A 22737-nucleotide genomic window follows, 5' to 3' on the forward strand; every position below is an offset into this window, starting at 1 on the left:
TCTCTTAAACCGCGGTAGAACAAAGACACCCTTTTTTCCATTGGCCAATCAGCTTCCAGAACCAAGCGATTAAAGACAGAAATATAGTGAAGCAAATCTGATGAACCCTGTTTTAGATTCAAGAGTTTACTGTCCGCAGATTGAACAAAGACATGCTTAACCAAAATCTTCTTTAAGGACCGTTCAAAAGCCCTAAAATTATATAAAACATGATCGTCTCTTTCTACCAAAGGGACGGACCATAGAGCTGCGTCCCCTCCTAAATAGGATAGCATAAAGGCCACCTTGGAAGAATCATCTGGGAAAGCTGTGGTTTTAGTTAAAAAATGTAAATGACACTGATTAAGAAAGATGGTGAATTTGTTAGGGTCTCCATAAAACCTCTCTGGTTGAGCTAAAGGTGTTGGAACAGGTGTAACTACATGAATCTGAGTCTGAGCTTCAGGAGAGGAAGCTCCTCCCTGAAAGGTAGCTGGCTTAAGAATTGGCTTCTGCTGTTATTGAACAGAAGTTTGGAGAGAAGCCATGTCTCTACGCAAGGCTTCATTTTCCTGTTTTAACTCGTTTAACATGGCTGCAATATCTTGTAGGGATATTTGGTCCATTGCGTCCAGGCAAATTTATTCTACTTGGGCTTCTCCTTCTGTCAAGACAAACACTACGTCGTCTCTTACCTGGTCATGATATGCCTTTCCTTGAGACGAGTAGCAGATTTGCAGAGACGCAAGGGACCAACCTCCTTAAAGACTAACCCCTACCTACACTACAAGTTATTAGCTAGACAATGGGTAGGAGGGCCGGTACTGGACGTAAGTGTACTTGCTGACGACCTGCCAAACAACAAGAACCTTAAGTTTACTCTGTACTCACTTCCTTTGTTAATTACAATCTTCTATCTATAGTTCTCTTTCTAGACGTTATATCTGTAGCATACCTGCGTTCAGCTTTACGAATTGCCGAAGCACTCTAATATGAGTATACGAATTGTTCAGTAACAATTTACAAAATTCAAACACCAATTCTGACAGAAGTAACAAGAGATCCAAAAGATGAGTGAATCTTGGAGTCTTTAATAGAGATTACAGCCAGCCGACACGTGTTTCATCGCCTTCGCGATTCATCAGATCTGAAACAAACAAATAAGTAGCGTCTAGCATGTTTTTTGAGCAGATGGATTTACATACAAGACCATAGTGTATGGCCGTTATAACACATGCAATACAGCTTCCTCCTGCAGTGAGCATACAGTGATTGTTTCATTTTATCAGGTTTGTTTCGCTCGTGCAACCACAACACATCCGTGTCGGAGTTAAGGTGTATATTACCGATTATCTTTAATGACGTGAATATATGTGATAGTGATAGTGATGGATATGTGCAGGGACGAGATAACCATTGTATATCTCAAAGGCAAGCAATGACACATGCTCTATATCTTGGCGAAAGTGTCCTAATCGTGTGCGGCTCTTTCATCCTACATGCTAGTCCTTTTGTGAAAATAGTGAGAAACAAGTGTCATTGTGAGAGCATACCTAGAAGGCCGTATCAACGTCAGAAGGTCTGCATATTTTTGAGAAAAGGAAGAAAAAATCGAAAAAATCTCATCACTAACCAAATTTTAGTGATATTCAGGCAAAATGTCACCAAATGAGACTGTTCGCCATTAATTATATGACAGCTTACCGCTCAGCTGGTGATAATTCCGACCCAGCCGGGCCCGTGACCAGTTATGCTGGTTCGAGTGCGTCCAGCAGCGGTCAATATCTTTGTTTCTATGACAAAGTAAAAATAATATATGTTGTCTTAATATGTGCTGTTCCAGACGTTATCAAGGTAAAATAAGATAGTTCTTTTCTGTATATTCTAATGTCACAGGGATAATCTCACTGGAGCCCTGGTTTTTAAAAAACAAAATTAATTATATACCTGTGGGGAATTCCCTGTCCTATATTCCAACATTAATATTCGATCCAACTCATCACCACTTTCTAGCATGTCACGCAATACCCAAGGTACTGCTTATCCACTTACATGAGTATAGAGTCAAGACGTATTATAATGGGCTCGGAGGTAACCCGATACAGTTCTTCGCGTTTATGATTTTCGTTATCAAAAAATTACTGTTAAGAGAAATGACAGTTATGTTACATATTGACATGGTTGGAACAAGTCATTATTGCGCAAGTCATAACTGTAAAGTTGTTGTCCAGGTTTTACCTATTCCTTTTCCAATGCGTGGATACCAGTTTCGGTTCCAAATTACGGTGTACTCGAAGCTGAAGGGGAACGAGTAATAGTAGTTTTTAGACTGTGTTAGTGTGCGGAGAGTCATAAAATACAAGTTGTATCTCCGCGCTTGAAGAAGAACGCACAAATAACTCACCCGTGTTTTGGCTTCTCCAGCGCGTATGGCGGGTGCACCTCCTCCGAGCTCGGTTCCTGTTTGGACACGTGATTGTGTCCAAACAGACGTATATGCGTGCTTGAACGTAACGTGTTCTAAAGACTAGAACGCGTATGATACTTATGTTACCGACCATGTTGGATGGTCTCTCATGTTGCAATTTACCCGTGTGGTGAAGATAAACGTAACTTACAGGAAATTTTCACACCGTGTACGATGAGAAATTTGCATAATATAAACACATTGTACTTATTTATATTTAGAGCGAAAAAAATGCGATGAGTAGATCGCCATTCGAGTGCTGAAAAAAGTGCCCATCGGGTATTTGTAAAAATGTATACGCTCCAATGTGAGAATGGGTGTGATATCTGGGAAATTTGGGTATCTAGGATTGTTGATTCGTGCTGAAATATAGCGTGACATTAGTTTTAAAGATGGTTTCCTATGGTGAAGTGCGCACCGTGAATGATTATGACTTCCTAAATATGTGAAAAGCCCAATCATACTGTGACTGTTTAGCATCTAACATTTTGTACAGTATCATAAGTTGTTGCTTTGAGGTCTCATAATAGTATTCATATGTACAGGAGAATCATCCCAGCATTAGGAGAGATCTTAGTGTCGACGAGTTTACATGCACAGGTCTGCAGTATATTACAATTTTCATAAAAATTATTCAGACAATGTAGTACAAACAGTACCTCGTTTTTAGTCACCCAAAAAATATTGCATTTCTTGGTCATAATTTAATCCCGACTCTACAGATTTCAAACGCATAATCCAAATCGCTTCAGTGCGTCTCAATTTCAATTCTCGATTCCCACCTCTTACTGCCAATGGTATGGTTTCAATTCCAAAAAATTGCACATTTTTGTTCATATGATCTTTTTGGCAGGAGGCTACATGCAAAGCCACTGGATATTTAGGGTCACAATTTACAATCGCTCTTATATGTTCCATCATTCTTTCTTTCAATGGTCTTATTGTGCTTCCTACGTAATACTTGCCACATTCACATTCAATAATGTAAATGACAAATTTGGTTGTGCAATTGATGTTGCTCTTGATGGTATAACATATGTCATCTGGGCCTGTGAAATTTGTTGTGCCATGTTTGGCCCATTTACACATACTGCAGAACCCGCACTTGTGAAAACCCAAACCCCGTTGTGTTAGCCAGTCAGTACTCCTAGTGTCACGGGGTACTGTAGGACTCAACTTATTTCGTATTGTATTTCCTCTTCTAAACGAGATTTGTGGTCGCTCTGTAATGTACTCGGTCAATGCTTTTTCGGATTTCAGTAAACTCCAATGTTTTGTTAAACTTTTTCTTAGGTCCAGATGGAGTGAATTGAAATTTGTAACCAATCTTAAGCATTCCTTGCTATCTGAATTGAGCTTATGTCTGGTGGTTAGGGTGTCTACTCTCCTAACTCTTTTGATTCTTTTTTCAGCTTTTTTAATGGTGTTATTTGCATAACCCCTTGTGTGAAATCTTTCTTTCATGCTGGCAATACATCTCCCGAATTCACAGTCCTCACTACAGTTTCTTCTTGCCCGAATAAATTCGCCAAAAGGTATGGCGTTAATCTGGTGTGAGGGGTGTGAGCTCGATGCATGCAAGATTGCGTTGCATGCTGTTGACTTTCTGAACAGTCTACTATGTAGACAGGTGGAAGAAATATAGAACTCAATATCCAAGAATTCTATATTCGTTTTACTCCACTTCATGGTGAAGTTGATCTTCCACGTATTGTCATTTAGGTATTTGAAGAAATTTTGTAATTGCTCCTCTGAGCCTGACCAAATGAGGATGCAGTCATCAATATATCGACCCCAAAATATTATGGAGTCGATATATTGAGCACCCTTTGTGCCCCAAATTAGGTCTGCTTCCAGTGCCCCCATAAATAGGTTCGCAAACGAGGGTGATATTTTAGAGCCCATGGCTACACCTTGTTTTTGTCGGTACCAGTTCTTGTCACACATAAAATAGTTATTTTTAAGGACCGATTCTATCATTGTTGATAGCATCTCAGTGTGTTTCCATAGTGTAGCTGGTCTGTTGAACAGGATTTTGTTAATGGCCTGAATACCCAGCTCTGTGTTGATACTGGTGTACAATGACACCACGTCCATTGTTACCAGAAGAAAATCTTCTTGCCATTCCATGTCTGCTAGGGTACTTAGGATATGTTTAGAATCCTGTACGTAGGACGGTAAGTTTTTAACTAGCGGACCCAGAAAGAGATCCACGTATTCTGCTATCCGTTCCGTGGGGCCCCCTATGCCAGAAACAATAGGTCTCCCTGGTGGAAAAGGGAGTTCTTTATGAATCTTAGGTAAGGTGTATAACCATGGATATGTGGGTCTAAATACTTTCAAATATAGGTATTCTTCCTCGTTTAATAAACCTGATTGTTTCCACTTTAACAACTGAGAATTGATTTCTATTGTTAAGGGACCAATGGGGTTGTAAGTGAGGCGTTCGTAGCATACTTCATCTTGTAATTGCTGACTAATTTCTAGTTGATAGTCTATGCGATCCATAATCACTACATTCCCTCCCTTATCTGCCTCTCGTATGGTGATAGTGTTGTCGTTCATAAGTGTGTTAAGTGCTACTCTTTCCCCAATGGTAAGGTTATCCTTATATTTGAACATTCTGTCCTTGCGTAAACGGTTCAGTTTGTCAAGATCCTCTAACACACGCTTGTAAAAAGTGTCTATGGCATTGCCACCAGGTAGTGTGGGAATCCATTTGGACTTGGACTTCAGTCCACTGACAATGCTAAAATCAGATTCTATATCCAACTCCTCTAGAAGTCTGTCCATGTCTAGAGGAGAGTCCTCCATGTCGGTCAATGATAAGAGAAGATGAGTTGCATGTACATCATTTATTGATAAAGATTCAGTGGTGCTAGTTACAGGTGAATTGATAACCCCTCTGTCCTTTTTCTCCAAGCCAAAGAAATGCTTTTTAAGTTTGAGGTTCCTCACAAATTTAAACAAATCGATTTTTAATTTACAAATATCCCCCGTTGCATATGGGTTCAAACTAAGACCTTTGCTTAAAAGGGAAACCATGTCTGGAGTAAGGTTTATTTTGGAAAGGTTGATCACCTGCACTTCCCTAGTGTTTGCACCATCTAATTCCTGTTGGCCCCTGATCTCAGCTTCCTTCTGTAATCCTCTGAGCTTTCGTCCCCTGCCCCTCCTGGTTTTGGATCGGATTGGTTTCTTGCTGTAGGGTATCTGTTGCCCTTCGTGATCCGTAAAACCTCTTGAAAAAAAGGTGGCATCCCTTGTCTATCTTGGTTATCCGATTCACCTCCTACAGTGCCTGTGGAGTTGAGTGAGGTATTGCTAGATGATAATGAGGTAGGTTCTGAGCCCTGAGTTTTCTTGTTGATATTTTTAGAGCTATTCTGGATCAGGGAATCATATTTTTTATCAAAAGTAAAGATTCGACCACGGGTGTAATCCAACTCATCCCTTCTCAGTTGCCTGGCTTTCCTATTTTTGATGTCCGATTGATGTTTTAATAGGACTTCATCCAGGATAGTATAGTTTTTTTACAGTAGACTCAGGTCTGTTTAGATCTTTAATTTCTTGTTCTATGGTAGCTATTTCTGCTTGCAATTTAGTAACCTTGCGTTCAGCACTAACAATTAATATCTCCATAAGGGTGATAGAATTGTTAGAGAGAGATTCTTCCCATCTCTTGTTACTTCTGTCAGAATTGGTGTTTGAATTTTGTAAATTGTTACTGAACAATTCGTATACTCATATTAGAGTGCTTCGGCAATTCGTAAAGCAATTAGCAGTAGTTTCCTCTACTCTAGGGAGTGGTTTAGGTTTGTCCACTCGCCGAATAGAACCTAGGATACCCACAGTAATTAAAATCGAATGCGTATAAACTGGCAGTGCACCCAATTACAACTGATTTAAAAACCTTCCTTTCTCTAGTCAGTTTTCAGTTGAGGGTAGCCGCCACGCAATTTTTATACACGTGAGGGATTTCTAGTATACCATTGCTAGATTACACCACATTATCCAGATATGGATAGGACCAATATGGCAGAAGAGTTGTTTGAAAACCTAGCTAAAGGCATGTCCTCTCAAACCGCTTCCACCAGCACTAATCCCCCTCGTATTGAGGGACTCAGAGACAAATTTATTAAATTAGAACGCCTAAAGAAACTAGAGAACTCAAAATGGTGGGATGGCGCGACTCTCAAACAATATTTGAGATTGAAACGCGTTCCTAGAGGTCTTAGAGGCCAAATCTTTCCCACCTACGACGACCTAGATGCCGACCTCATGATCAAATGGGAAGAATCTCTCTCTAACAATTCTATCACCCTTATGGAGATATTAATTGTTAGTGCTGAACGCAAGGTTACTAAATTGCAAGCAGAAATAGCTACCATAGAACAAGAAATTAAAGATCTAAACAGACCTGAGTCTACTGTAAAAAACTATACTATCCTGGATGAAGTCCTATTAAAACATCAATCGGACATCAAAAATAGGAAAGCCAGGCAACTGAGAAGGGACGAGTTGGATTACACCCGTGGTCGAATCTTTACTTTTGATAAAAAATATGATTCCCTGATCCCGAATAGCTCTAAAAATATCAACAAGAAAACTCAGGGCTCAGAACCTACCTCATTATAATCTAGCAATACCTCACTCAACTCCACAGGCACTGTAGGAGGTGAATCGGATAACCAAGATAGACAAGGGATGCCACCTTTTTTTCAAGAGGTTTTACGGATCAGGAAGAGCAACAGATACCCTACAGCAAGAAACCAATCCGATCCAAAAGCAGGAGGGGCAGGGGACGAAAGCTCAGAGGATTACAGAAGGAAGCTGAGATCAGGGGCCAACAGGAATTAGATGGTGCAAACACTAGGGAAGTGCAGGTGATCAACCTTTCCAAAATAAACCTTACTCCAGACATGGTTTCCCTTTTAAGCAAAGGTCTTAGTTTTAACCCATATGCAACGGGTGATATTTGTAAATTAAAAATCGATTTGTTTAAATTTGTGAGGAACCTCAAACTTAAAAAGCATTTCTTTGGCTTGGAGAAAAAGGACAGGGGGGTTATCAATTCACCTGTAACTAGCACCACTGAATCTTTATCAATAAATGATGTACATGCAACTCATCTTCTCTTATCATTGACCGACATGGAGGACTCTCCTCTAGACATGGACAGACTTCTAGAGGAGTTGGATATAGAATCTGATTTTAGCATTGTCAGTGGACTGAAGTCCAAGTCCAAATGGATTCCCACACTACCTGGTGGCAATGCCATAGACACTTTTTACAAGCGTGTGTTAGAGGATCTTGACAAACTGAACCGTCTACGCAAGGACAGAATGTTCAAATATAAGGATAACCTTACCATTGGGGAAAGAGCAGCACTTAACACACTTATGAACGACAACACTATCACCATACGAGAGGCAGATAAGGGAGGGAATATAGTGATTATGGATCGCATAGACTATCAACTAGAAATTAGTCAGCAATTACAAGATGAAGTATGCTACGAACGCCTCACTTACAACCCCATTGGTCCCTTAACAATAGAAATCAATTCTCAGTTGTTAAAGTGGAAACAATCAGGTTTATTAAACGAGGAAGAATACCTATATTTGAAAGTATTTAGACCCACATATCCATGGTTATACACCTTACCTAAGATTCATAAAGAACTCCCTTTTCCACCAGGGAGACCTATTGTTTCTGGCATAGGGGGCCCCACGGAACGGATAGCAGAATACGTGGATCTCTTTCTGGGTCCGCTAGTTAAAAACTTACCGTCCTACATACAGGATTCTAAACATATCCTAAGTACCCTAGCAGACATGGAATGGCAAGAAGATTTTCTTCTGGTAACAATGGACGTGGTGTCATTGTACACCAGTATCAACACAGAGCTGGGTATTCAGGCCATTAACAAAATCCTGTTCAACAGACCAGCTACACTATGGAAACACACTGAGATGCTATCAACAATGATAGAATTGGTCCTTAAAAATAACTATTTTATGTGTGACAAGAACTGGTACCGACAAAAACAAGGTGTAGCCATGGGCTCTAAAATATCACCCTCGTTTGCGAACCTATTTATGGGGGCACTGGAAGCAGACCTAATTTGGGGCACAAAGGGTGCTCAATATATCGACTCCATAATATTTTGGGGTCGATATATTGATGACTGCATCCTCATTTGGTCAGGCTCAGAGGAGCAATTACAAAATTTCTTCAAATACCTAAATGACAATACGTGGAAGATCAACTTCACCATGAAGTGGAGTAAAACGAATATAGAATTCTTGGATATTGAGTTCTATATTTCTTCCACCTGTCTACATAGTAGACTGTTCAGAAAGTCAACAGCATGCAACTCAATCTTGCATGCATCGAGCTCACACCCCTCACACCAGATTAACGCCATACCTTTTGGCGAATTTATTCGGGCAAGAAGAAACTGTAGTGAGGACTGTGAATTCGGGAGATGTATTGCCAGCATGAAAGAAAGATTTCACACAAGGGGTTATGCAAATAACACCATTAAAAAAGCTGAAAAAAGAATCAAAAGAGTTAGGAGAGTAGACACCCTAACCACCAGACATAAGCTCAATTCAGATAACAAGGAATGCTTAAGATTGGTTACAGATTTCAATTCACTCCATCTGGACCTAAGAAAAAGTTTAACAAAACATTGGAGTTTACTGAAATCCGAAAAAGCATTGACCGAGTACATTACAGAGCGACCACAAATCTCGTTTAGAAGAGGAAATACATTACGAAATAAGTTGAGTCCTACAGTACCCCGTGACACTAGGAGTACTGACTGGCTAACACAACGGGGTTTGGGTTTTCACAAGTGCGGCTTCTGCAGTATGTGTAAATGGGCCAAACATGGCACAACAAATTTCACAGGCCCAGATGACATATGTTATACCATCAAGAGCAACATCAATTGCACAACCAAATTTGTCATTTACATTATTGAATGTGAATGTGGCAAGTATTACGTAGGAAGCACAATAAGACCATTGAAAGAAAGAATGATGGAACATATAAGAGCGATTGTAAATTGTGACCCTAAATATCCAGTGGCTTTGCATGTAGCCTCCTGCCGAAAAGATCATATGAACAAAAATGTGCAATTTTTTGGAATTGAAACCATACCATTGGCAGTAAGAGGTGGGAATCGAGAATTGAAATTGAGACGCACTGAAGCGATTTGGATTATGCGTTTGAAATCTGTAGAGTCGGGATTAAATTATGACCAAGAAATGCAATATTTTTTGGGTGACTAAAAACGAGGTACTGTTTGTACTACATTGTCTGAATAATTTTTATGAAAATTGTAATATACTGCAGACCTGTGCATGTAAACTCGTTGACACTAAGATCTCTCCTAATGCTGGGATGATTCTCCTGTACATATGAATACTATTATGAGACCTCAAAGCAACAACTTATGATACTGTACAAAATGTTAGATGCTAAACAGTCACAGTATGATTGGGCTTTTCACATATTTAGGAAGTCATAATCATTCACGGTGCGCACTTTACCATAGGAAACCATCTTTAAAACTAATGTCACGCTATATTTCAGCACGAATCAACAATCCTAGATACCCAAATTTCCCAGATATCACACCCATTCTCACATTGGAGCGTATACATTTTTACAAATACCCGATGGGCACTTTTTTCAGCACTCGAATGGCGATCTACTCATCGCATTTTTTTCGCTCTTAATATAAATAAGTACAATGTTTTTATATTATGCAAATTTCTCATCGTACACGGTGTGAACATTTCCTGTAAGTTACGTTTATCTTCACCACACGGGTAAATTGCAACATGAGAGACCATCCAACATGGTCGGTAACATAAGTATCATACGCGTTCTAGTCTTTAGAACACGTTACGTTCAAGCACGCATATACGTCTGTTTGGACACAATCACGTGTCCAAACAGGAACCGAGCTCGGAGGAGGTGCACCCGCCATACGCGCTGGAGAAGCCAAAACACGGGTGAGTTATTTGTGCGTTCTTCTTCAAGCGCGGAGATACAACTTGTATTTTATGACTCTCCGCACACTAACACAGTCTAAAAACTACTATTTCTCGTTCCCCTTCAGCTTCGAGTACACCGTAATTTGGAACCGAAACTGGTATCCACGCATTGGAAAAGGAATAGGTAAAACCTGGACAACAACTTTACAGTTATGACTTGCGCAATAATGACTTGTTCCAAACATGTCAATATGTAACATAACTGTCATTTCTCTTAACAGTAATTTTTTGATAACGAAAATCATAAACGCGAAGAACTGTATCGGGTTACCTCCGAGCCCATTATAATACGTCTTGACTCTATACTCATGTAAGTGGATAAGCAGTACCTTGGGTATTGCGTGACATGCTAGAAAGTGGTGATGAGTTGGATTGAATATTAATGTTGGAATATAGGACAGGGAATTCCCCACAGGTATATAATTAATTTTGTTTTTTAAAAACCAGGGCTCCAGTGAGATTATCCCTGTGACATTAGAATATACAGAAAAGAACTATCTTATTTTACCTTGATAACGTCTGGAACAGCACATATTAAGACAATATATATTATTTTTACTTTGTCATAGAAACAAAGATATTGACCGCTGCTGGACGCACTCGAACCAGCATAACTGGTCACGGGCCCGGCTGGGTCGGAATTATCACCAGCTGAGCGGTAAGCTGTCATATAATTAATGGCGAACAGTCTCATTTGGTGACATTTTGCCTGAATATCACTAAAATTTGGTTAGTGATGAGATTTTTTCGATTTTTTCTTCCTTTTCTCAAAAATATGCAGACCTTCTCACGTTGATACGGCCTTCTAGGTATGCTCTCACAATGACACTTGTTTCTCACTATTTTCACAAAAGGACTAGCATGTAGGATGAAAGAGCCGCACACGATTAGGACACTTTCGCCAAGATATAGAGCATGGGTCATTGCTTGCCTTTGAGATATACAATGGTTATCTCGTCCCTGCACATATCCATTACTATCACTATCACATATATTCACGTCATTAAAGATAATCGGTAATATACACCTTAACTCCGACACGGATGTGTTGTGGTTGCACGAGCGAAACAAACCTGATAAAATGAAACAATCACTGTATGCTCACTGCAGGAGGAAGCTGTATTGCATGTGTTATAACGGCCATACACTATGGTCTTGTATGTAAATCCATCTGCTCAAAAAACATGCTAGACGCTACTTATTTGTTTGTTTCAGCCCTGATGAATCGCGAAGGCGATGAAACACGTGTTGGCTGGCTGTAATCTCCATTAAAGACTCCAAGATTCACTCCTCTTTTGGATCTCTTGTTACTTCTGTCAGAATTGGTGTTTGAATTTTGTAAATTGTTACTGAACAATTCGTATACTCATATTAGAGTGCTTCGGCAATTCGTAAAGCAATTAGCAGTAGTTTCCTCTACTCTAGGGAGTGGTTTAGGTTTGTCCACTCGCCGAATAGCACCTAGGATACCCACAGTAATTAAAATCGAATGCGTATAAACTGGCAGTGCACCCAATTACAACTGATTTAAAAACCTTCCTTTCTCTAGTCAGTTTTGAGTTGAGGGTAGCCGCCACGCAATTTTTATACACATGAGGGATTTCTAGTATACCATTGCTAGATTACACCACATTATCCAGATATGGATAGGACCAAAATGGCAGAAGAGTTGTTTGAAAACCTAGCTAAAGGCATGTCCTCTCAAACCGCTTCCACCAGCACTAATCCCCTTCGTATTGAGGGACTCAGAGACAAATTTATTAAATTAGAACGCCTAAAGAAACTAGAGAACTCAAAATGGTGGGATGGCGCGACTCTCAAACAATATTTGAGATTGAAACGCGTTCCTAGAGGTCTTAGAGGCCAAATCTTTCCCACCTACGACGACCTAGATGCCGACCTCATGATCAAATGGGAAGAATCTCTCTCTAACAATTCTATCACCCTTATGGAGATATTAATTGTTAGTGCTGAACGCAAGGTTACTAAATTGCAAGCAGAAATAGCTACCATAGAACAAGAAATTAAAGATCTAAACAGACCTGAGTCTACTGTAAAAAACTATACTATCCTGGATGAAGTCCTATTAAAACATCAATCGGACATCAAAAATAGGAAAGCCAGGCAACTGAGAAGGGATGAGTTGGATTACACCCGTGGTCGAATCTTTACTTTTGATAAAAAATATGATTCCCTGATCCCGAATAGCTCTAAAAATATCAACAAGAAAACTCAGGGCTCAGAACCTACCTCATTATCATCTAGCAATACCTCACTCAACTCCACAGGCACTGTAGGAGGTGAATCGGATAACCAAGATAGACAAGGGATGCCACCTTTTTTTCAAGAGGTTTTACGGATCAGGAAGGGCAACAGATACCCTACAGCAAGAAACCAATCCGATCCAAAACCAGGAGGGGCAGGGGACGAAAGCTCAGAGGATTACAGAAGGAAGCTGAGATCAGGGGCCAACAGGAATTAGATGGTGCAAACACTAGGGAAGTGCAGGTGATCAACCTTTCCAAAATAAACCTTACTCCAGACATGGTTTCCCTTTTAAGCAAAGGTCTTAGTTTTAACCCATATACAACGGGGGATATTTGTAAATTAAAAATTGATTTGTTTAAATTTGTGAGGAACCTCAAACTTAAAAAGCATTTCTTTGGCTTGGAGAAAAAGGACAGAGGGGTTATCAATTCACCTGTAACTAGCACCACTGAATCTTTATCAATAAATGATGTACATGCAACTCATCTTCTCTTATCATTGACCGACATGGAGGACTCTCCTCTAGACATGGACAGACTTCTAGAGGAGTTGGATATAGAATCTGATTTTAGCATTGTCAGTGGACTGAAGTCCAAGTCCAAATGGATTCCCACACTACCTGGTGGCAATGCCATAGACACTTTTTACAAGCGTGTGTTAGAGGATCTTGACAAACTGAACCGTCTACGCAAGGACAGAATGTTCAAATATAAGGATAACCTTACCATTGGGGAAAGAGTAGCACTTAACACACTTATGAACGACAACACTATCACCATACGAGAGGCAGATAAGGGAGGGAATGTAGTGATTATGGATCGCATAGACTATCAACTAGAAATTAGTCAGCAATTACAAGATGAAGTATGCTACGAACGCCTCACTTACAACCCCATTGGTCCCTTAACAATAGAAATCAATTCTCAGTTGTTAAAGTGGAAACAATCAGGTTTATTAAACGAGGAAGAATACCTATATTTGAAAGTATTTAGACCCACATATCCATGGTTATACACCTTACCTAAGATTCATAAAGAACTCCCTTTTCCACCAGGGAGACCTATTGTTTCTGGCATAGGGGGCCCCACGGAACGGATAGCAGAATACGTGGATCTCTTTCTGGGTCCGCTAGTTAAAAACTTACCGTCCTACATACAGGATTCTAAACATATCCTAAGTACCCTAGCAGACATGGAATGGCAAGAAGATTTTCTTCTGGTAACAATGGACGTGGTGTCATTGTACACCAGTATCAACACAGAGCTGGGTATTCAGGCCATTAACAAAATCCTGTTCAACAGACCAGCTACACTATGGAAACACACTGAGATGCTATCAACAATGATAGAATTGGTCCTTAAAAATAACTATTTTATGTGTGACAAGAACTGGTACCGACAAAAACAAGGTGTAGCCATGGGCTCTAAAATATCACCCTCGTTTGCGAACCTATTTATGGGGGCACTGGAAGCAGACCTAATTTGGGGCACAAAGGGTGCTCAATATATCGACTCCATAATATTTTGGGGTCGATATATTGATGACTGCATCCTCATTTGGTCAGGCTCAGAGGAGCAATTACAAAATTTCTTCAAATACCTAAATGACAATACGTGGAAGATCAACTTCACCATGAAGTGGAGTAAAACGAATATAGAATTCTTGGATATTGAGTTCTATATTTCTTCCACCTGTCTACATAGTAGACTGTTCAGAAAGTCAACAGCATGCAACGCAATCTTGCATGCATCGAGCTCACACCCCTCACACCAGATTAACGCCATACCTTTTGGCGAATTTATTCGGGCAAGAAGAAACTGTAGTGAGGACTGTGAATTCGGGAGATGTATTCCCAGCATGAAAGAAAGATTTCACACAAGGGGTTATGCAAATAACACCATTAAAAAAGCTGAAAAAAGAATCAAAAGAGTTAGGAGAGTAGACACCCTAACCACCAGACATAAGCTCAATTCAGATAACAAGGAATGCTTAAGATTGGTTACAGATTTCAATTCACTCCATCTGGACCTAAGAAAAAGTTTAACAAAACATTGGAGTTTACTGAAATCCGAAAAAGCATTGACCGAGTACATTACAGAGCGACCACAAATCTCGTTTAGAAGAGGAAATACATTACGAAATAAGTTGAGTCCTACAGTACCCCGTGACACTAGGAGTACTGACTGGCTAACACAACGGGGTTTGGGTTTTCACAAGTGCGGGTTCTGCAGTATGTGTAAATGGGCCAAACATGGCACAACAAATTTCACAGGCCCAGATGACATATGTTATACCATCAAGAGCAACATCAATTGCACAACCAAATTTGTCATTTACATTATTGAATGTGAATGTGGCAAGTATTACGTAGGAAGCACAATAAGACCATTGAAAGAAAGAATGATGGAACATATAAGAGCGATTGTAAATTGTGACCCTAAATATCCAGTGGCTTTGCATGTAGCCTCCTGCCGAAAAGATCATATGAACAAAAATGTGCAATTTTTTGGAATTGAAACCATACCATTGGCAGTAAGAGGTGGGAATCGAGAATTGAAATTGAGACGCACTGAAGCGATTTGGATTATGCGTTTGAAATCTGTAGAGTCGGGATTAAATTATGACCAAGAAATGCAATATTTTTTGGGTGACTAAAAACGAGGTACTGTTTGTACTACATTGTCTGAATAATTTTTATGAAAATTGTAATATACTGCAGACCTGTGCATGTAAACTCGTCGACACTAAGATCTCTCCTAATGCTGGGATGATTCTCCTGTACATATGAATACTATTATGAGACCTCAAAGCAACAACTTATGATACTGTACAAAATGTTAGATGCTAAACAGTCACAGTATGATTGGGCTTTTCACATATTTAGGAAGTCATAATCATTCACGGTGCGCACTTCACCAGAGGAAACCATCTTTAAAACTAATGTCACGCTATATTTCAGCACGAATCAACAATCCTAGATACCCAAATTTCCCAGATATCACACCCATTCTCACATTGGAGCGTATACATTTTTACAAATACCCGATGGGCACTTTTTTCAGCACTCGAATGGCGATCTACTCATCGCATTTTTTTCGCTCTAAATATAAATAAGTACAATGTGTTTATATTATGCAAATTTCTCATCGTACACGGTGTGAAAATTTCCTGTAAGTTACGTTTATCTTCACCACACGGGTAAATTGCAACATGAGAGACCATCCAACATGGTCGGTAACATAAGTATCATACGCGTTCTAGTCTTTAGAACACGTTACGTTCAAGCACGCATATACGTCTGTTTGGACACAATCACGTGTCCAAACAGGAACCGAGCTCGGAGGAGGTGCACCCGCCATACGCGCTGGAGAAGCCAAAACACGGGTGAGTTATTTGTGCGTTCTTCTTCAAGCGCGGAGATACAACTTGTATTTTATGACTCTCCGCACACTAACACAGTCTAAAAACTACTATTACTCGTTCCCCTTCAGCTTCGAGTACACCGTAATTTGGAACCGAAACTGGTATCCACGCATTGGAAAAGGAATAGGTAAAACCTGGACAACAACTTTACAGTTATGACTTGCGCAATAATGACTTGTTCCAACCATGTCAATATGTAACATAACTGTCATTTCTCTTAACAGTAATTTTTTGATAACGAAAATCATAAACGCGAAGAACTGTATCGGGTTACCTCCGAGCCCATTATAATACGTCTTGACTCTATACTCATGTAAGTGGATAAGCAGTACCTTGGGTATTGCGTGACATGCTAGAAAGTGGTGATGAGTTGGATTGAATATTAATGTTGGAATATAGGACAGGGAATTCCCCACAGGTATATAATTAATTTTGTTTTTTAAAAACCAGGGCTCCAGTGAGATTATCCCTGTGACATTAGAATATACAGAAAAGAACTATCTTATTTTACCTTGATAACGTCTGGAACAGCACATATTAAGACAACATATATTATTTTTACTTTGTCATAGAAACAAAGATATTGACCGCTGCTGGACGCACTCGAACCAGCATAACTGGTCACGGGCCCGGCTGGGTCGGAATTATCACCAGCTGAGCGGTAAGCTGTCATATAATTAATGGCGAACAGTCTCATTTGGTGACATTTTGCCTGAATATCACTAAAATTTGGTTAGTGATGAGATTTTTTCGATTTTTTCTTCCTTTTCTCAAAAATATGCAGACCTTCTGACGTTGATACGGCCTTCTAGGTATGCTCTCACAATGACACTTGTTTCTCACTATTTTCACAAAAGGACTAGCATGTAGGATGAAAGAGCCGCACACGATTAGGACACTTTCGCCAAGATATAGAGCATGTGTCATTACTTGCCTTTGAGATATACAATGGTTATCTTGTCCCTGCACATATCCATCACTATCACTATCACATATATTCACGTCATTAAAGATAATCGGTAATATACACCTTAACTCCGACACGGATGTGTTGTGGTTGCACGAGCGAAACAAACCTGATAAAATGAAACAATCACTGTATGCTCACTGCAGGAGGAAGCTGTATTGCATGTGTTATAACGGCCATACATTATGGTCTTGTATGTAAATCCATCTGCTCAAAAAACATGCTAGACGCTACTTATTTGTTTGTTTCAGCCCTGATGAATCGCGAAGGCGATGAAACACGTGTCGGCTGGCTGTAATCTCCATTAAAGACTCCAAGATTCACTCCTCTTTTGGATCTCTTGTTACTTCTGTCAGAATTGGTGTTTGAATTTTGTAAATTGTTACTGAACAATTCGTATACTCATATTAGAGTGCTTCGGCAATATGGCTGAGATACCTGCCACCCCCTCTCAACACAATCCCCAAGAATTGGGAAACCGGAAACAGTTCTTGAACTTTTGGAAGGCGGGAAGGGAGTTTACCCTTCCCGGCCGTATTTATTAAAATATGAAACAAAATCAAAACATTAAAATAACAGTTTCATATCATGTACAATTTCATATCCACATTACGATGTTTGGCTAACCTTAACATATATCTAATACAAAGGTTCTCCTAGCCGATACTAACATCCTTACAAAAATGCATTTCAAATTGAAATTGTACATCCTAACGTTAAGGGCCAACGGCAAGGTCATAACCGGTGTCAGATCCCTAAACCAGAACTCCCCCCTCACTTGTGAGGGGCGGCCGCACAGAGGACTGCACCTCGTGTGCCATACCAATTTCCCTTGTCTTGACGGGGGCCCCTGTTAACTCGACGCCATGTACGTGGTCGTCCGAGGACTCGTGTGAGGTGTCTAGAAGGTAGCGTAGACCCCCCTCCCCACCCTACACAACTTACCACATCTGCCGTCGCAGATGTCCTGGCCCCGGGAAATTCCCAGGAGGGGCCCGTAGCCCCTCCTATCCAGGGAGGGGCCTTGACCGCCTTCCCTTTCCTTTAGGCGTCCCGTCCTTTAGAAGGGACCGCCTCCCCGTTGAGGGGCCAATGGCCACCTCCCCCCGGGCGCTCCCATCCGTAATGGGTGACGCCCCCCCCTAGGGATCTTCCAATGACTGCTCACCGATCATGACCTTACCGCCACAGGCCGGATAGTTGACCGGCTATCCGGACCCCCCACAAAACTCCTACCTAAAGGTCATGTTGCAAACTTCTTAACCAGGCTACGAGGTCTCCTATGAGTAAAGAATTCCCCACCCGGGACAAATGGACCCCATCCTCTAGATACATATTGTCCCCCCTGATACAACCATGAGGAATCGAATGCAATGTACTGGTACGGAACAGTCTACCAAGCTTGTTATTAATCTTTTTCACAGAATGATTTATAGCAGACACTGAATTAGCCCCCCGCCACACCTTTCGTGGAATCATATGGGACCATGCAATCGTGCACCCTGGAACCCTCCTCGCCAACCAACTTACTGTGGATAGTATCGCCTCGAGAAGTAGTCGTCTACCAGTGGTCACCAAATCATTGCCCCCAAGATGTACTATGATTATAGATGGCGGTGACCTTGTCCGCCCTAACAAACCCTCAAGAAAAGGTTGAAACTGGTCAATACAGAGCCCGCCCCTTCCGTAGAAGGTCACCCTGTACCCGTATTCCCCAGCTGTGTGAATCATGTCACCTGCTTTGAATACGTCCCCGGCACGCCTCACGTATGAGTGGCCCACGACCCACACCACTCTTTCCTCAGGCGGTGATCTCTGACCGCTGGTTCCCAGGTGTCGGGCCGACTGCACAGTCCGCCCCGCCTCGTAGGTTTGCGAAACTGTAACCAAACAAAAACAAGAAGCGTGAGTACACGATATCAGCTTCACAACATGTGCAACCGCACATACCTTTTGTAACAATTCGAGGACCAACGCCCCAACTGTTTCACTTTTTCCACACTCAGACCCCTGGCTGTAGCCTCTGTAGCAGCCCCTATCCGGAAGGAATGAATCCCAAACTCGCCTGGGTTCAGGCCCGCGGCCGAAATTGCCATTGCAAGCACCCGCTGGAACTGAAACTTCGTCAGTGGGGTGGCATCTGCATGCCTCAGCAAGGTCCCTCCCCATGATGCCGCCCTCTGCGCCAAATACTCCTCAACGCATGCAACCGGGCACATGGGAGATCCGGGAATCCGCTGGACCACTACACTATCCCCGATCGCGCCCTGATCGATCTTGGACCTGACAAATGAGAGAATCATCGTCTCCCCCTTTACTTGAATGTGCTCTCGGCACAGTCCACCCCCCGTATCCTGCTTATTTTTTGCCACCAGTTCGCTTACCCACATAGCCCCATGAAATGCTAATGCAAAAGCGGCCCGGAATAACACTGTTTCCGACTGGGATGAACATGTAGCAGGGAGTACGGACAGTAACAGGGCCAACCTATCCAGACCTATCGGGTGCCTTTCATCTACTCTGCGACCCTCAAGGCGTTGCCACCCACGCAGCGCTTTCTGTACCACGAAAGACGCTGTAGGGTCCTGGATACCATGAGCCCGCGCCACGAATGAAATGGCGGCCCGATGCCTCTGGGCCGTGGCCACCGATTTGCCTGCCCTGCGTAAAGACAGTAAAAACTTCATGACAAATTCTTCCTGACCCCAAAGCTCTCCCCTAGCAGAACCCAAAAAGGACCAATAGGAACGGAACGCCCCTTCATATGCCTTCCTTGTCCTGGGTGCTAAACTCTCTCCCACGAGGTTTTGTATATAGGCGAGCTGTGTTCTGAAAATCTGCGCGTTTGTAGCGTCTTTTAATAATTTTAAAAACTGTCTCATTTTATCTTTGGGGGTTTTAGCTAAAGGGGAATTGATTTTACCAGGCACTCTGACACCCCTACCACATTTTACTTACTTATTCTTCTGCTTCAGCCCAGCAGTGGGCGCCATCTTGAGTGTGGCAGGTGGGGACAGTGCTCAAGTCGGGCCGTCCTTCCCGCCCTTCTGGTGTACTTAACAGAGCCCTCTGCAGCGCTCGGTGCCCTACAGTCGCTCTCCCTGGTGAGGGAAACTGGGGCTGCGAGCGACAGAGGAATTGTAAAAACGGAATAGGCGAGCTGTGTTCTGAAAATCTGCGCGTTTGTAGCGTCTTTTAATAATTTTAAAAACTGTCTCATTTTTATCTTTGGGGGTTTTAGCTAAAGGGGAATTGATTTTACCAGGCACTCTGACACCCCTACCACATTTTACTTACTTATTCTTCTGCTTCAGCCCAGCGGTGGGCGCCATCTTGAGTGTGGCAGGTGGGGACAGTGCTCAAGTCGGGCCGTCCTTCCCGCCCTTCTGGTGTACTTAACAGAGCCCTCTGCAGCGCTCGGTGCCCTACAGTCGCTCTCCCTGGTGAGGGAAACTGGGGCTGCGAGCGACAGAGGAATTGTAAAAACGGAATAGGCGAGCTGTGTTCTGAAAATCTGCGCGTTTGTAGCGTCTTTTAATAATTTTAAAAACTGTCTCATTTTATCTTTGGGGGTTTTAGCTAAAGGGGAATTGATTTTACCAGGCACTCTGACACCCCTACCACATTTTACTTACTTATTCTTCTGCTTCAGCCCAGCGGTGGGCGCCATCTTGAGTGTGGCAGGTGGGGACAGTGCTCAAGTCGGGCCGTCCTTCCCGCCCTTCTGGTGTACTTAACAGAGCCCTCTGCAGCGCTCGGTGCCCTACAGTCGCTCTCCCTGGTGAGGGAAACTGGGGCTGCGAGCGACAGAGGAATTGTAAAAACGGAATAGGCGAGCTGTGTTCTGAAAATCTGCGCGTTTGTAGCGTCTTTTAATAATTTTAAAAACTGTCTCATTTTATCTTTGGGGGTTTTAGCTAAAGGGGAATTGATTTTACCAGGCACTCTGACATCCCTACCACATTTTACTTACTTATTCTTCTGCTTCAGCCCAGCGGTGGGCGCCATCTTGAGTGTGGCAGGTGGGGACAGTGCTCAAGTCGGGCCGTCCTTCCCGCCCCTCTTCCTCCCTATAAAATGTGTAAGCCAACCAGACGGCGCAGCGGGCTGGCGCAGCGGGCGTGCCGGACGTGCGCCGAAGCCGCGCCTAAGCCAAGCCCGTCCGCGCCCATCCGCGCCAAGACCGCGCCGAGCGCGGGCCATGCTGCTCCTGCACTCCCTGCCCTCAGGTACGACTCGCTTGCACTGCTTTCCTTGCGTTCTACCTCATTACGTCCTTCTTGCCATGTCTTTGCCCTCTCAGACGATCTCAGGGGCCCCTTCTCCTGTCGATCATGTGGTTGGTCATCCGCTTGTTCCGTCAGCCCTAATGTCACCCCTCCTCCCCAAACCTGCCTTAAGACTACCTGTTTCAATAGTGGCCTCGTTAACGCTAGATCCTTAGCATGTCACGCACAAGACATCCACGACCTTATCGTATCAGCTGATCTTGATGTATTATTCATTACCGAATCATGGCTGCATGATGCCTCCAACCCTGATCTTGCAATCGCCCTTCCTCCCGATTTTACCATCATCAGGCAGGACAGACCCATTGGTTGGGGTGGCGGGCTGGCCATCATTATAAAGAATACATTCAAGTGTCATACATTTGATTTGGCCGCCTTTAAGGACTGTGAGTCCCTCGGATTTGTCATCCAAATTAGTTCTTCCTCTGCCTTCTCCGGAGGACTTGTTTACCGCCCCCCCGGTAACGCCACCTCATTCTTGGCTTCCCTGGATGAAACTTTAGCTGCCCTCCTCACCCACTACCCCTCCTTTACCCTCCTAGGGGATTTCAACCTTCATTTGGAATCCCGTACCGAGTTACATTCCCTTAATTTCCACCACTCCCTCGAGATTTTTGGTCTCTCCCAATTAGTCTCCCTTCCCACTCATCGTGCCGGGCACACTCTGGACGGCATTTGTACAAACCTGGCCTTCTTAGAAGTCTCCCCCCCCCTACCTCAAATATGGACAGATCACTGTCTCATTCCTTTCTCTATCCAATCCAAAACTCTGCCTCATCCACCCACTAAAAACTCCCATACCTCCTTCCCAGTGAATTGGAAAAAGGTAGCTGAGTGCATCAAACTCAATCCCCTACCGACTGTCCTTCCCCCTCCTATAACAGGTGATGTAACAGTAGACTCCACAAATTTTTATCAGTGGATTGACAGAATGGTCTCTGCTAACTCTACACCCTCCACTCAAAAACTAGCTCGTGATAAGAAGAAGCCTAGCGCCCCCTGGTATACTCCAGCCCTCACTGACTGCCATCTTAAGTGTAGGCGTATGGAGAGAAAATGGAGAAAGACCTATGATCCTACTGCCAGAAGCCTATACATCCTTCAGAGAAAACAATACCTTTCCGATATAAAAAGGGCAAAAACTGTTTTTTTTACTAATGAAATAAACTCAGCCAACCAGAAACAGCAAACGATCTTCAATATCGTAAAATCCTTCACTCATCCTAAGGCTTTGGCATGTGAAATTCCCCCCTCACAAACTCTCTGCGACCA

General features: G+C 42.4%; 1 protein-coding gene across 1 annotated transcript in view; it reads right to left on the bottom strand.

The window, feature by feature from the left end:
• Positions 1-22737, bottom strand: part of LOC147663348 (uncharacterized) — a 160993-nt gene that overhangs the window by 93192 nt on the left and 45064 nt on the right. Inside the window, 1 exon segment of the mRNA XM_086950501.1 lies at positions 4904-5380. Coding sequence (XP_086806627.1) covers positions 4904-5380 — 477 coding nt within the window.

The sequence above is a fragment of the Lissotriton vulgaris genome, unplaced genomic scaffold, assembly GCF_964263255.1.
Source record: "Lissotriton vulgaris unplaced genomic scaffold, aLisVul1.2 SCAFFOLD_300, whole genome shotgun sequence".
NCBI lineage: Eukaryota > Metazoa > Chordata > Amphibia > Caudata > Salamandridae > Lissotriton > Lissotriton vulgaris.